This window comes from Trichogramma pretiosum, unplaced genomic scaffold (genome assembly GCF_000599845.2).
Source record: "Trichogramma pretiosum strain Unisexual culture from Peru unplaced genomic scaffold, Tpre_2.0 scaffold9, whole genome shotgun sequence".
Classification (NCBI taxonomy): domain Eukaryota; kingdom Metazoa; phylum Arthropoda; class Insecta; order Hymenoptera; family Trichogrammatidae; genus Trichogramma; species Trichogramma pretiosum.
The window spans coordinates 2,345,999-2,363,064 of NW_019641697.1; the positions used below are offsets into that span (position 1 = coordinate 2,345,999).

Here is a 17,066-nt window from a genome sequence, read left to right on the forward strand (position 1 = left end):
AGTGTTATCGCGATTTTGAAATATTTTATTTTATTTTATTATAAACTATTTAGAGTATCGTTTTACTTTGTGAAATAAATATTTTAGTTTGACTGTTTTATCAAGTAAGTCAATAATTGCATTTATGAATTTCAAAGTTTATTTTAATTATTTTTAAGACTAGGAGTTTCAAATTGAACACGTATCTAAGAAAACGGATTTACACTTACTAGTCAAATTTTCAAATTTGAGATAAAAAAATGTAAACTTTTTATGTGTTATGCCAAAGTATAATTATTTTTTAGACCAAATTAGGATTCTTTGCATTATTAATATTTTGATTTTATTCCTAAACGTTTAGAGCTATCAGCTAGAGCTTGCAGAGTCACCCAAATTAGTCGCATAGTTAATCGCGATTTTCTCGAGAATAGTCGTCGCCAAGTCCGAATTTATACCTGGGGTACCGATCGTGCCACCTGAGGGGGTATTCTCGTGAAAAAACGTCGACTTCCTAGCGTGGAAAGTCATTTGCTGGATCCGGGATTTATACCAGGTGTACCGAGCTTTCACCCAGCGGGATAATGTTATAAAAAAAATCTGGACCTCCTCGGAGAAAGTCGTTGCCGAATCTAGACTGCGACCTGAGGCTCTAAGCGAGCCATCCTGTTTTACTTAGTCAAATGAAAAAACCGCAGCGTTCTCGCAAAAATCTACACCTATAATATAGGTATATTATATAGTTCAGAATTCGGCCTAGCGCATTGAACGATCTACCATGTTTTTATTGGCAAATATATTTATGGATTTTTTTTTGGTTTTTCGTGTTACGTAAAAAAAAGTCAATCTGAAAATATATGAAACAATAAAAAATGGCGTACACCCGCCGAGTTAGATACTCAGACCTCGAAAAGTTGAGATCGGTTAATCGCTTTCTTCACCGCACAATGTACATCGTGAAAGTGTAGTTAGCGCTGTTGTTTAGGTCCAAGTATCTAGCTCGGCGGGCACACCCATGTGTGAAACATGTATATAACTGCATCTCTGCTTTAACATTAATTGCTTAATGATAGATCAACGTTGTAGCAGCTATGTGACTTATGTGGACATAGCCAATTTGGTCTGACTACCCGCTTTTGGTCTAACCACTTTTTTCGTAATAACATTTTTTTCGATGCGTTTTTTTCTTTTGTGTTTTTTTATTTCAATACTTATTAACACACATTTTTGGGGACCTTATATTCATCGTTAGATTGCATTTTGCTCCAACAATCCATAATACTTTTCAAGGATATCTATTATCAAATTCAAATGAGAGTGAAAAAGAGTTTTCATGGGTAGCGAAAAAGCCAATGTTGTGTACACTAGGTGAGCGTTAATTCTGTTCGGTTCACTAGAGTGGTGGAACGTGTGTAAGCATAGGGTTCCATCGGACAAAATTAATGTTCACCCAGTGTATATGAGTAGCGTAACTCTCTCTCTCTCTCTCTCTCTCTCTCTCTCTTGCTTCAGGGTTCTGACTGTTGCAGTTGCTTGGCTGTCAGATTGCTGCGGGTGCCTTAAAAGTTAAAAAATAAGTTTCCTTAACCTAAGAGTGAAAATTCCAAAATTAGTTGATTTATTGTGGTTCTGTGTTAGCCGTGTTAGATCTGTTTACCTGTGAATCGTGTGCCCGGTATGTGGATTTTCTGTGTTTATGTAACGGAAGACAAAACTTGTGTACCGTGACCTGATCGTGTCGTTTACAACGGAAATTTTCACTCTGCCGATGCAGAATAATAAATACAGGAAGTGTGGAAAGCTGATTGTAACCGATTCAGTTACGCTCAGTGCTGTACCTGCTGAGGTTCTTACTGCTCGGCGTGAGAGTGTGGCCCATACGATTGCGGTCTCGCGTTCTGAATCGCGCATGTTCAGTGTTGATTTGCGGCGTGTCATCGGCACCGTTGGGGTGCCTGTACAACCAATTTCTTGCTCGAGCATGTCTGTCAACCCGAAACCTACAGGTCAGATGAGTATGTAAAGGAGGTCGATTCGACTTGTAATGAGTTGAAGACCGGGGCCGCTGCCTCGCATAAGAAACTTAACGCGGCGATTGAGACTTTGGGAGACCTCTTGCGGCGCATCTGTGTGGTTGAGACTTGCCAGTGCGAAATTCAACACTATTTGAAAACGATAAGGCTTTGCACCGAGCTGAATATCGTGGGTATTCCTTCCACCATGGTCGCCACTGTTGGTAAGGATCTTCGCCGCCCATGCTGCTCTATCCTGAAACTAATTGGAGCAGACAACACCATGACTGACGTCCAGGAGGTTCGTCGGCTCAGCTCATTTCCTCCCCGTCCTGCCGTCGCTAGTGGGCCCAGTGCTTTCTCTGCTGTCTGTACCTTAATTGTTCAATACAAACAGACCATTACACGCGACCATGTACTCAAGCTCAAGAAAAAATTTGTACGGTGCTTATGTCGGCACTTGTGCCTAGTATGTCCGGCTATTTGAAGTTTTTTGAGATGCATTCAAGCAAGTTTAAGATTCAGAGATAGTAAGTTTCAGATGCGCTTTGCGAGCGTCGATTTTTTCATTCGTGTTTTGAGGATACTTAAGTACTAACTGCTTGTTGACAGTTAGCAGCGCAGGCTCTCGTATCGAGTCGGCTAGCGTCAGTCATCGTCAGTGTCAGCCAATCAGAGGTCGTTTTCGGACATTTTTTTTTATATTATAAAATAAAAATATAAAATATAGGGTGAATGTGCCTATAACTAGCCACCATCCAATTTTCGGCCACCCTAAGATATTATTCAAATAAATAGAAATATATGCGAAATTTTGACGCAATAAAATATTTTTTCGATTCTATAAATGTTATTGTATCAGAGGAAATTCTTAGTACCCTTGAAAATGATTAGATCTTTTTCGTTACTCAATTTATAATTCTGACCTGGTCGAAAATTGGGCTTTTCTATACAATCATTCATCCAGTGTTCGTTACATTAATCCTTAATAATTTTTATTAAAAAGTTTTTTATTCAATTTGAAAATCGACAATAGGTTCCTCGTGCACTTCTGGACACTTATGTTCATTTATTATGCTATTAGATGTCGAAAATAAAAATTTAACCGAGTTCCAAGTTCAGGGTCTTTGACGGCTCAGTGAGGTGGTCGAAAAATGGACGATTCGTATTTTTTTGGCTTTAATTATATTTTTAAAATATCACCAGCATTTTTTGGCCAAGTGCATGCACTCCTTTGAAAGGTTACTTTTTTTTCTATCAGAAGGCATTTTTAGAAAATTTTCAAAAGTCGTGCACAAGCTCTGTAAATGAGTAAAGAAATATTTTTTCTTAAGTGTCCGAAATATGGCGCATTCACCCTATATAATATAAATATAATATAAATAATAATATATTATATAATATAATATATAATATAATATATATAAAGTATATAAAAGATAAAAGATAATAAGATCAAAAATAAGAACAATAAAAATGATAGATGTATTTAGAGAGATGCATCAACAGAAAATCGTTGCTGAAGTATCTGATGTATAATTTGTGAAAATTAATTTGATATAAATACAATTGGTCAATTTTATTAATACTCGATATTTATACAAAAAAAATTAATTTTATGGAACAAGACAAACTGCACATACACATTGTGATCCTAAACACTTATCATGGCAAAATGCTCCACATAATTTACATATCATCATCGCTCCTTGAACCCCACAATCACAAGTAGGGGTTGTTTTATTTGTAGTGTCACAAGTAATTTTTTCACTTGGCTCATTATTGCGATTTTTTGGAATATCTAAGGTAGCAAGATTGAATCCACTTTCAACACTAGCTGGCCTTCCACGTGTTGAATGTACTCTAAAACACATACCAGATATTTGCTGTGGTAGTGGAGGAGCCGATGACGATCGAGTCATATTTAAATTACTAATTTGCTCGAAGTTTTGATCCGGCTCGACATGCTTATCGATCTATGGAAATAAAATAATTAAAAATTTAATATCAAAATATAGATTATTTTTTAATTCATTTCTTTGATTTTTAATAATATAAATTGTAAACAATATAATTCGAGGAGAAAAAAGTTTTACCCACGTTGGAAATTATATTTTCAAAAAAACATCTAATTGTCAGACACTATGAAAAGAGATAACATTAGTATATTATGATACATGCGACTTGAGTGAGCCATTGTTACAGGGCGCGATTGGCTAGGCTAGGGCCATGTTCAGAATGGGCTACTCGAGTCACAAGTATCGTATAATTTTTTATAGTACTGTGCTAAGAAGGCCCCCTTTGGTGAGATATAAGGTGCTCATAATAGCCTCGCCGTGTGAGGTCAACGCACGAGCGTAACGAGTTCGATAGGCGCGCTGCGGATTATTCGAAATCGGTCGATCATCATTCCTAAATTCAGGTAAAGGTCAGAAAAATTAAAAAAATTTTTACATGTACTTTAAACAATTAAGCATTTTTTTCATTCTACACAATTTTTACATTAAGTTGATGGTTAACGAGTAAAAATAAATTTAAAGTGAAAAAGTAAATTTGCTTTTCAATGGTTTGGTATTCAAAAAATGATAAAATGCCATCGTCGAATTATCTCTAATTAGCCGATGTGGAAGGTTTAAGGTAAAGTATCATAGATATCGTTTACTGACTAGAAAGAAAAATATTCAAACCTATCTGGAACATTGGTCAATGAATTTGCCCAAAAATATTCATTATTGGATGCTCTTTATTTCATAAAATAATCATGCTCCTGTTGAAAATAAATAAGTATTTTTGATATGTATTGAAAGTACATACGTACTTTAAGTATCAAAAGTTTGTATCAAAAATACGTAATCAAAATATATATCGATATGGAACTACTAAACCTAAAATACCTATTGAAGAAACGTATCGTAATTTTGTACTCAATTTAAATTTTGATACTAGATATTAGATTGTAGATAGAGTAGAATTATAGGCTGATTGCTAGAATGTAGACCCAAATAACGATTTCAATAAACTTATTTTTAATTTTAAAAATACATGGATGTGCATTGTGGCGTCCATTTGTAAATCCAAGTAGCGAGTTTGGGGAGTTAAGATTATATTACAGTCACCTACTGTGTTGATGATAATTGATATTTCCCTCCTGTTATTATTGAGGTGATTTTCGAATTTAAACGAGTGCTTGCCTGTAGTGAGTATGACGATGTCATCTGAAAAGCCGACTATGTGTGCTTCCTTCAAGGTTCAGGTACAGGATGGCGTCGTTCATTACGTTCCATAAGGTTAGGCCCAGGTTTAATTCTTGCAGGATTCCTACCTTGACGCCGCAAGACTCTGGACCGTCATCGGTGTTAAACAATCGATAAATAATAATCCAAGAAATAATTACTAGCAATAATCTCTAGTTGATGATTGAGTGTTTCTTTTCGGCGTGATGCAGTGAGGGTTTCGTTCCATCGTGCCGAGTTCAACACCTTAGTAACGTTTAAGAGGAGTCATACACCAATTCACTCCTCTTTGTCATTTTTTTTTATATAAACTACAGTTTAATGTCAATCTACATTTTCAACATAAAATTGATATCTTTGAGCTCTAAAAATGTGAAAAAAGTTGCAGAATAGGCCTTTGCATCTAAAAATAGCTCATTTTTGCTATTTTAGCCTTTCGGCACTGTGCGCAAGGTTCAGATCAAAATTTTTGAGGTGGGAGTTCCTGATAGGTCTTAAAATCTTCAGAAAAGTATCCTTTATGGGTTGAGTTTTGTGGAATTTTGATTAGAGTTATAAAAAAGTTTGTATGCCAACAGATGTGAAAAAGCAAGATATAAAAAAAAGATATCAATGTTTTTGAACACATATTGAATAATAGGACTGATATCAAGGTCTAAATTAAAATTCCACAAAACTCAGCCCATAAAAGATACTTTTCTGAAGATTTTGAGACCTATCAGGACCTCCCACATCAAAAACTCTGATCTGAACCTTGCACACAATGCCGAAAGGCTAAAATAGCAAAAATGAGCTATTTTTAGATGCAAAGGCCTGTCATGCAACTTTTTTTACATTTTTTAGGGCTTAAGGATGTCAATTTTATGTTGAAAATGTAGATTGACATTAAACTGTAGTTTATATAAAAAAATGACAAAGAGGAGTGAATTGGTGTATGACTCCCCTTAAGGTACCTACAGCGCTGTACTCCTTAGTTATATTCACAAGCGGCGAAGATAATGAACTCGATGGCGTTAATATTTTATCATCCTTGGAAAACCATACTACTCATCGGAAGGTCCATCGGAATCGAAATATATATATATGGGGGGAGGGGGGGCGGGGGGGTGTAATACACCGTCAGCCTTTTTGGCCTGGAAAGTGCCCTCCGTACTGGAGACCTATACCTTTATTTTCAATTTTTCATAACTTTTTTACCTATCCTATGTTCCTTAACCTTTTTACCTTCCATTTTACCCTAAGCATTTTTTATCTATCCTTTTCCTATCTTTACATCCATCCATCCCCGCATTTGCCTGGGGTTATGCCCATGATATGGGAAACAACTCAGTGAGAAAAACCCATACCGGAGTTGGTCGGTGCCTTTATTGCATCTCCCGCTAGCACATGATGACGCTGGCAAACACTGCTGAGCGATCTGTGAGGACGCTATCCTCTTGACGGAATGGGTTCCCTGGCGGTCACTTATCCACGTACTTAACGCGACTTTGTAACGAATATATTATTCGTTAGACTCTCTCCCAGCAATTGTTATTAAGTATAATAATTATAAATATTATATGATGTTATTTTAGCACGACGGATCGTTGATCGACGAGTCGCGGCACCGTTGGTGTGCGAGGAGAGAGGGGAGAGAGATTTTCGGGGCTCGCGCCTATGATTGAAAGGCCACGAGCCGAGACTGTTACGAGCTGTTATACCGCGTACTACGTTGATAGGCATACGCTGGCCTTATTAACTAATTGTAAAGTCACGATTGCATATTCGAGTCAAAGTCGAGTCACGGGTTTTGTACAAGTGCCTTACGACACGAGGGTGCCAAGCGAGCCATCCCGAGAGGCCGACTGCCAATTGTAAGTACCTGTTCGACTTAAAAAGTAATCTCTCTCTTCGCATACTGAGCGGAGCAACGGCTCGCCGAGATCATAGTCGTGCACGTGTGTCCTATCTTTGGCATAAGCCAACTTAATCTATTGCTGTATTTATTTACACAGGCCATTGCCTGATTCAATTCTAATTATTTTGTGTGTCCTTAGCTTTAATTTTAAATAAATCGATTTATAGTAAAATTAATAAGCACGACTAGTTCCTCAGCTAAACCCAATCTGCCTTTACGTCCCACGGATCCTACGGATCAACTTCCCGTTATAACTTATAATGCTTCATTTAAATAAACAGTTTTGGTAGTAAAATTAGCCTTTATCTCAGTTCTAGAGGCACGCCTTACATACTCTCTGAAAGAGGTCAAAGTACGAGACGATCGCGATCTTGAGAGCTTTGTTTGGCTCTCCATTCAGCCTAAGTGCCATATGCTCTCTGATTCTACTACAAGTTCTTTCAGCTCAAGTACTTGATTTCGGTACAATATGTGAAGTAACTTAAAGAAGTGAACTCGGAAACTGTTAAGTTGTTCTTGAATGGCCTCATATGTGGTTGAACTGGATCACCTTAGCAGCGAGGTTATCAGGCAAGGCGATAGTGGTGGTCCTCATTCCTGCAAACGCCAGGATTGTTTGCGAAGTCTTGGTCAAGGTCAGAGGCACTTAGCTAGGTGAAAAGTTCTTTGCTAATGTCCTTCTTGATAGCACGTTTATAAAGGACCTTGATTCGTATGGATATTAATAATTTTTTGTTTAAGGTGGAGAGGTTTCTAAATCCTCTTTTAAGCTGTAGCGTTAGGGCATTTACAATTTGATGACAAAGGCCAGACTTGACACTGCCGAGGCAGATTGTCATGATCGGGATCATGATATAACGTAGATCACTTCACTCCTATGTCGGGTACTTTTCCGAAATAAGGGGGACGTGGAAAAGACCATTTACATACATGCAGACATTTGTTGGAAATTAATACTTATTTACAAACACAACCATAGCTACAGACAAAGTACCCATGGAAAATTTACTTGTTCCTACAGTTTCTCATGTTTCTGCGATCCCATAAACAGTTTCCAAAGATTATCGGTAAAATATTCTTGATCAACGACTAAACTTACAAATTATTCTAGTCTAACTGTTGTACTTAAGGAGGCTCTACACATAATACATTAGATCATCCAACAACATAAAACTTATATCAATCGATTTGTGAGATCTTCAAAATGAGATTCCAAAAAAAACATGTGGTTGACGATCAAACTTTCGAGATAAACAAGTTTGAAAATGGCGATTTTAACACGGGCTCTTATGGGACAAGGTCTTTTATTGTTTATAACTAATTTAAAAGATCAACCATCTTAATAAAAAATATATTTTCTGAAAGAGAAAGTTCCAAGCTTTCGATTGGTATGTTAAAAATTACCCCTTACCGAACTAACTAATGAGTAATTAAACAAAATGTGCGTAAAATCATTGATTTCGAATAGTGCGAGCGGTTGTCTGCCTAATGCGAGGAAGAGACAGACAGATGCCTCGCTGTACTATTTTTATGATTGGTGTAGAGCCTCCTTAATTGTAATTTGTTGTACTTAGCCCTTGATTAGTTTAGAGAAAATTATTTCGTGGAGAAACTGCCTTTATAGTCTGAACAGTCAGAGTAAATGAAGTGCCAGACAACCGACACATAAATCAAGTAAGTGCGTTCATGTTGTAAAGTACGTCAACTCTGAGTCTACACGTTATGAATACTTAATTTTATTTCTAGTAATTTTTTAATAACAATTAGTTAAAAATGATTACCTTTTCCATCCTTTTCTTTTCGCTAAATTTATGAAGTTCTTTTTTGTTTTTGGTAATCTTTTTTTCAGTAACTTGATTTTTATTTACGAAGTAAGATTTGGTATCCACGTAATGACTTGAACCAGAACTTTGTGATGAACTATTCAATCGAGAATTTTCTTCTTTTGACATTAAACTCGGTGGTGGTTTCAAGTGAGCTTGAAGCTGATGTCTATTTGGCGATTTAGCAATTACCTAGATCAATCATATAAAGTTTAAATTTATGAAGAAAATTTAATGAATAATAATAGTTCAGTATTAGTATAATATGAATTCAGATTACTTCAAATTATCATTGAAAATAACACATAGGGTATTTATTTAAAAAAAAAGTTTGTTAGAAAATTTTTGCATTGTTCTCGTAATGTAAATCGTGCCATCTACAAGAAAAAATGAGCTAGTTTTAATGAATAGTTCAAATAAACAGTATTAATATGTAAAAAATTACAGTTATTTTACGTTCATTATTTTTTATGCTTGTTGAGATGGGAGGTATTAGTTTATTGGTATAATTCAAGTTTTTATTTTTGATTTAAGTATTCTTAAATAGTAAGCGCAACTGCATAATGATACTATATGGTTGATTTTCCCGAAATCTGCGTTGTGCAAGTCTACATGCCATGTTTTAAACTAGTAAAAATAAGCCAAAATTGGATCCGTCATTCATTCAATATTGTTGTATTCTTCCTGATTGGACATGAATATTTCAATATTTTAGTGCCAGTATAAATGTTATGGAAATATATATGCCAAATGTCACCTCCATGTCATGTCTAGATCTCAAAACCAACTCTACTTGCACATCCCCAATGAAAATATTTTATAAGTTCTTAGGCAAGATTTTAAAAAGATCTTGTATAAGATCTTATGCAAGAACTTACGTATGATAATCGACCTTGTAAGTTCTTGAATTGATAAAATTGTCAGACATCTGGTAGCAAGTTCTTGTATAAGATCTTGATAAAATAGTAAAACTTCATCACAATCATGAAATTCAAATTATATAAGAACTTGTTATTTCAAGTCTAGTAATGAAATCAAAAACTTTCCTAAGAATTTGCTACCTGAAGTCTTCCAGTTTTATCAAGATCTTATGCAAGAACTTACAAAGTCGATTATCATACGTAAGTTCTTGCATAAGATCTTATACAAGATCTTTTTAAAATCTTGTCTAAGAACTTATAAAATATTTTCATTGGGGATACCATGAATTTTTATAATCATCTAAGCCTATAATAACTACTAGACCACCTTCCATACATTTAAAGTAAAGTTTAAGTGTATCGTAGGGCCTTGAAAAATGCTTTTTATTTAATTCATGTGCTTGATAAAAAAAAGATCACATTCGTGGACATAAATATCATGAGCTTTTTAACCGCTCGCATCGTCAAACGACTCGTCTTTCATGACCAAATTTCGGGTAGTACGGGAAATTTTGTGCATTTCTTATTTTTCAAACTTAGTTGATTAAAGTAGCGATTTGTAACCAAAAATAATCAATTTTAAGCATGAAATCGGATCTAGTTTTCGTAAAACGAAATCTCAAGACCACAGATTCAATGATAACTCATATTTTATGGTTTAAAAATAGGTAAACTGGTTTGCGCCGTTCAATTTGAAAAAAAATTCACCATTTTTTCATTTTTAATACGCAAAAAAGCAGATTTCGGAAGAATCAACTGTATATACCTCACGCCAGCTTGAAATACTTAACAATCAATTATTTTCAAATTTTACATACTATTTAAGTATATAAAATATGAGGTTATCGCGTAAAGTTTTATTGTTAAGAATAATTTTTGAGTTAATTTTGAAGCCAAAAAAAAGTTTTTTGATCAAATGAAGATAATCATCTTAGATGTTACCAAATATCTTATGTGAAAAAAATTATCTTGGCGTTATCACCTCATAATTTATGTTCTTCAATAGCATGCAAAATTTAAAAGAGAATCGATCACAAGATTTGTCATAAATTTTTAGTAGCTAGCTTTTTTTCATGATTTCATCAATTTACTAATAGCTTAAGAATAATTCATAAGCTCAAGCATATATGAAGTCTAATGAATCGGACCCCACTTGACCACGCAGTGCTATAAAAGTACAAAATTTAAATATGCATATTATTTAGATCACTAATGCAATCAAAACGAAAATTGAGTAGATCAAACTATTTGCTTCGATACACTTTTAGCTTTGGTATAACAGGTATACCCATAGTTTACAAATTGATCCTCGCATAGTGTTCCTATGCTCCTCAACGTCAATTCGAGAGCGTTTGGTCCATAACCCCCCAAGTCTACATCATATGGGAACGAAGTCACATCATTTGATATGTCAGTTTGAGGGTCATGCACTGTACTAATTTCTATTGTATTTGCTATAATTGTAAAATTTCACACATCCAGTGCTAATAGTTACTAAATTGTTAAAATGATTAAAATTGATGTGCACATAATATAATATTAACTCAAGTGCGTGATAATTAATATATCTTTTTCTAATAAATAAACCTAAAATTTAAACACCAAAAAAATGCAGCCAAATAATTTTATTTTAAAAAAATCCTTTTTTATTTGAAATCGTATATAATTGAGAACAGATAATAAAAATAAAAAAATTAACTTACAGCTTGGCAGATTTGATAACTGCGTTCAAAATTTACGACACCTGGTGGTTCTTTGTTATGGTTTCGAGATCGCACAACGCTGAAATCTCTAATACTATTCCTCGAAGACCCAGTTGTGGCATTCAAATTTTTAGGACGACTTGTTTTGTCAAGTACACTTGGCGCTAATAAATGTTGAGATGATTTGGTTTGAACTTCTGAGATTATCTGCTTTTTTTCAATTGGAAGCGAACTTTTTTTTGATAATGTCATAGAATTCATAGAGGCAAAATTAAGATCTGTTAAGAAACGTTTTGGAATCATAATATGTTGACTTTTTTCTACGAGCCGGCACTCACTAATATTAACACTGTCATTAGGAAAATTTTTTTGGTCAGTAGAAAATGTCATCGTTTCTTCGGAAGTAAAATTAGATTTGTGTAATACATTAGAAAACGTATGCGGGAATGAATACGAATGTTGATTATTTTGCAAAAAATGTATTGATTGAGCATGAGAAATATTTATCAAAGGCTGATTTTGAGTGGATTGAATGTTTTCTACTAAGCATGGAGCCACAGGCATATTGTATGACACATTTTTCATAATTTTTGAATTAACTTCAGTACCATCTGATTGACAATCATGAGAATTTTCTTTCTTGCTAAAAAAAATTGACTGTTCATTTGAAATTTTATCCAATGCTGTTGTATTCAGATTTGAAGGAGAAAGTGTTTCCATATTCGTAGTTACTATTGTCCAAGGATAGGAAGTTTCTCCCTGTAACAATAGAAAATTAATTCAATAAGTTGCACTTGCAAGAAGTTTGAAAATCAGTGAAAATATTAAATTGCATTATTTAAAGTTAATGTTTAAGCTGTTGCTAAGGTACAGCTTTTAAAGAATGAAATTGTTTCAGGATCTTTGTCTTAACCAATTAAGTCCGGGAAGGACACATTTTGGATACTTTTTTAACCCTTTTGGATACCATTTTGGGTCTGGAGAAATGGCGAGAAAGCAAAATTTAATGAACTTTCAGAATCCGGTGTCAGATTTTCGATTTAACAAACAGGTCAAAACGTATTGATTGTTTTATCAAAGAAAACGTGATTTTAAAAAAAATTTTTTTTTTTTTCAAATTTTCACATGAAAATCTTTTAAATCCTGGCGTCTTCGATACAAATAAAGCGTCCATAGGTCCTTCTCTTAAAGTAATGACGGTTCCAATTAGTAAAATATGATTTTAAGTACAAAAAATGGCGACTCGAAAACGAAAGTATGTAAGGAAATTTTTGGTATTTTCAACTCAAAAACGATGGATTCGAGGAAAAATTTTTACTGATGAATGAGTTTGTTGATAAATACTAAGAATCCATCGTTTTTGAGCTAAAAATTCCAAAAATTTCCTTATATATTTTCTTTTTTCAGTCGCCATTTTTTGTACTTGAAATCATATTTCACTAATAGGAACCATCATAAGTTTAAGAGAAGGACCCAGTGACGTTTTATTTGTACCGAAGACGCCAGGATTTAAAAGATTTTCATGTGAAAATTTGAAAAGAGGCAAAAAATTGTTTTCAAAATCACGTTTTTTTTTTATAAAACCAGCCTTATCTTTAGACCTGTTTGTTATTTAGAAAATCTGACACCGTATTCTGAAAGTTCATTTCAATTTTGCGTAGAATAAACTTACTCGCAAGTTCTCCAGACCCCATTTATAGCGAACGTACGACGGTTGAAAAGAGTATCCAAAATGTGTCCGTCCCGGACTTAATGGGTTAAATTATTTTAACATAGTTCCCTCAAAAAATTACTATTTATAGAATCTCATGAAATTTAAAGCACACAGGATTGTTAAAGATGCTTTTAATATGTAGGAGAAATTTCACAATCTTCAGCGTTACAGTTTTTGACATATAATCATTAAAATTTCAGTACTTTAACATGGGATCACTACGCTAGCTTGTCGAAAAGACGCTGTTTGGCGCAATTATAAAAACCACCTAAAAAATTGGTAACACCTGCTAGTACAGTTTTTGAGCAATGATAATGTAAAAAAATTGCAAAAAGAAAAATTAAAATTTTTCGACCTAAAACCCACTTTTTAGGATTTTAGGATTATTTTAAACGAAGAAGTCTTGAAAATATTTAAAAAAATTAAAATTCAAGCAAGCTAAAACGCAATTGAAAAACAAACATTCAAAATCGAGAAAAGTTGAATAAAATTCCAGACAGAAAATTCAATTAAGGAAAAAGACTCTGAAGTTTCACTTCTGGCAGTTAGATTATCTGGAATCTATTTTATATATGAAAGCACCACAAGTAAAATTTCAGTCTTTTTTCTTAATTGAGTTTCCTTTCTGGAATTTTATTCAAAATAAGGATACAAAATATTTTTCTTACATCGTAAAAATTATTGAGTTTAGGAAAAAAATTTATAGGACAAAGAAGTCTTGGAATTGATGAAAGAACAAGTCTGAATTTTTGCCCTATATCAAAAGAATATAACTAAGGCGCACGTTTTTGCCTCTCGCGTTTATTAATGCGGTTTTCGCGCTGGAGCTACGATTTTTAAAAAAGTGAAAAAATAGTATGTAAATCTACAAATAAGCTTGTTCTGAGTTTTTCTTCATTCTCGATTTTTAAAAATTGAAAAAAACACATACTCCATAACTAAATAAAAATTGATATAAATAATTAATTTATAGACCTAAATTTATTATTTATAGTAAAAAATATTCAAAATTTTAGATAGCGTTTGAAATTAATTAGTGAATCACGTTTGAATACCTTTTCTATTTCCATGTCATCTTTCGGAGGAATACTATGAACTAATTTATTTTTAATAGAACTTTCTTTGTTAGTCGATTCAGGATCATTTATAAAATCACTAGAACAACATTGAAAAAAACTACGATTTTGTAATATATGTTCAACTTCTGATGTATTCTTCACTTTTTCACCTAATTCGGTTGGAGAGTTAGGAACAGAAGGACATTTTTCACTTTCCGACACTGTGAAAGATTTTGTGTTTTCCACCTCATTAATACTGTCGGAGGCATTAACTTTTGAATTATAAATTTCAGTCGAGTCCGATAAATCTGAAGAATTCCGCTTCATACTTTCTTTTTCAAATGGAGCACTATCGATGGCATCATCATTATTGTTTTCATTTTCTTCAGTATAATTAAATGAAATGTGAGACTCTACTTCATCCTCTTCATCGCCATCATGTCCTTCATAATCTTCATCAAACCGTTGTTCACCTTCATCATCTTCATCTTCATCTTCGATATCATCGTCTTCGTCGTCATCAAGTTCGTTCTCATTTAGAATATGCAAAGAAATATTGAAATTAGGCATTATTATTTGATCACAAAAAGATATTGGATCATTCTGATTTGAAATGCATTGAACAAAAGATAGCATGTTTCTTTCATTTTTTTCTACTAGTCTATCTTCAGGCCCACCATCAGAAAAGTTTTTCAATATTTCATTTATATCCGATTCGGTTTGGGAATGTAAAAGAGTTGATTCATATGTTTTAGAGTATCGTGAAAGTGCTTTAAGACTTTGTAATCTTGATTTAAGTTTATGAATGTCCCACTTTTCTCCCCAAACGGGCTCAAAATGTTTAATTTTCCATGGATCTAATTTAGTTTTACTTTTTTCTATTTCCAATTTAAGTTTTTGTTGATTTTCGGGAGTGAATTCACCTTCAGATAAACGTTTTTTCCATTCTTGGCAAGCTCGGGCAAAAAATTCATTACTTAACCCGGACCCAGCTGCATCCTAAAAAAATATAAAGAATTATTTCACACAATGAACTGATAACTCATAATACATATCAAAAAATAATCGTATAATGTAATTCATTTTTATTTAATCCAATATATTTTTAAAATAACCGTTTAAATTAAAATTTGAACGTTGCTCACTACGTCGAGGAACCACGAATTTGGGTGAACAACTGCACTTGTTTGTGCTGTGCCACTAAGTTTGTGCCACTGCACCAAAGTAATCTTTACGGCAACATTTATAATTATCAATTAACACATATTCATAGGATAAAAAAATAATTATAATTATAAAAAATAATTACACACTGAAATTTACAAAAAATTCGGAGCAAACAAGACCATATCCTTTAACGCTCGAAAATCGACTGATAATAAAAGTGAGAAAGCAGCTATTTAATTTTGATGCAATCTTATTATCATAGATTGCTATGGTTTATTCATTTTAATTTTTTTGCGTGTATCTTACAAAAATATAGCAAAGTGGCATCTTCCCCGAGCTAGCATTTCCCCCAATTTACCTTATCCTTCCACCGATCAGTGAAAACCCAACAATAAATATTATTTAAATTGTGGTGTATGAAATAATTATTGATGTGAAACATTTTTAGCGGCGTTTGGTATGAAGGTTAAACCCATGAAAAACGACCGTCCGAGCGAGCGCCACTTTGGTAGTATATCTTTTTCTCTTTCGCTCTCGCACGCGCAGATGACTATTTACGCATATGAGGCAACAAAAGAGCAAAAGCAACGACAGTCTGCGTAGCTCACCGACTTGACTACGTTGAGTTATTTTTCTTTCTCGTGCTTATGCATTTAATCAATGCATGTATGAATACATGTTTTGTTTTATTGACAAATTAAAAAAATCGCTGCCAATTTATTGGCAAAGAGCTTCCTTGTAAAGAAATGAAAAAAACTAAAAATATTTTTTCTGAAAATTTGGAGAATTTTGAACAAAAAACTCTCTTGCACTTTTTTATCTGAAGCACTCTACACTGGACTAGGAATTAATGACATATTAGCGATATTAAATAAATTTCGGAAAAATGCGATTTGGTCCTCTGAAAAAGGATCTTATCTTCCTAAATCGGGTCCTAACTGATGAGTGACGAAACGCGACCACAAGTATATAGTGTTTGAGATTCTCCCTACACGGAATCAGGGTGCGTTGTTACCACCCGAAAGTCAACGCAGTTGAAGCGCACAAACTGTCGACAGCGATCGTTTCACTAAAGTGATGTTTGACGTGAAAGTCCGGTCAGAATTCCTAGAAGGCATGATTAAAGACGAACAATTTTATTTTTAGACTTTTGTTATACTTTGGTTTTAAGGGGTTTAACGTTATTGACATGATTTTCGAGTGCATGATTTCTGGGCAAAATTTATATAAATAATCATTATTCAAATATTTTTTCATATTCACCTCAGAAATCAGTATGCAAATTGGTAATTGAAAATTAAAATTTGAGCCTCTGACCTTTCGCTAATTATCATTTTTCATTGTACTTTTCAAAAGTGCTTACTTAATTTCATTTTTTTTTTTTGCTCTATCATTTTTGACGTGATAAAGCTCATATGCTGGTGCTAGATTGTAATTTTTACGCTTTGAAATTGTGCAGTTGTAAAGATGAAAGTATACATTAATTCTTTAAGATAGTATTTGCGTAAAAATTCGTTAATAAACAAAAATTTCTTAATGGCTTTATTAACTTAGGGGGGGGGG

The 17,066-nt window shown here is 33.7% G+C and overlaps 2 protein-coding genes across 3 annotated transcripts in view; both read right to left on the reverse strand.

The window, feature by feature from the left end:
• Window positions 1-1,471: 1,471 nt before the first annotated feature.
• Window positions 1,472-2,044, reverse strand: LOC111694363. Its single transcript, XM_023462276.1, has 2 exons — window positions 1,634-2,044; window positions 1,472-1,564 (listed from the first exon to the last, which is right to left on the reverse strand). Exons 1-2 carry the CDS (start codon window positions 1,957-1,959, stop codon window positions 1,543-1,545), a joined length of 348 nt encoding a protein of 115 aa, XP_023318044.1. The 5' UTR covers window positions 1,960-2,044; the 3' UTR covers window positions 1,472-1,542.
• A 1,522-nt stretch (window positions 2,045-3,566) lies between these two features.
• Window positions 3,567-17,066, reverse strand: part of LOC106651689 (polycomb protein Asx) — a 29,876-nt gene continuing 16,376 nt past the window's right edge. For both annotated transcript variants that reach the window (XM_014370319.2, XM_014370320.2), the window contains exons 3-6: window positions 14,334-15,335; window positions 11,565-12,323; window positions 8,900-9,133; window positions 3,567-3,964 (exon numbers count right to left, since the gene is read on the reverse strand). In XM_014370319.2, the coding sequence (XP_014225805.1) occupies window positions 3,605-3,964; window positions 8,900-9,133; window positions 11,565-12,323; window positions 14,334-15,335 (2,355 nt within the window). In that variant the 3' untranslated portion in view covers window positions 3,567-3,604. The remainder of the gene's footprint in view (window positions 3,965-8,899; window positions 9,134-11,564; window positions 12,324-14,333; window positions 15,336-17,066) is intronic.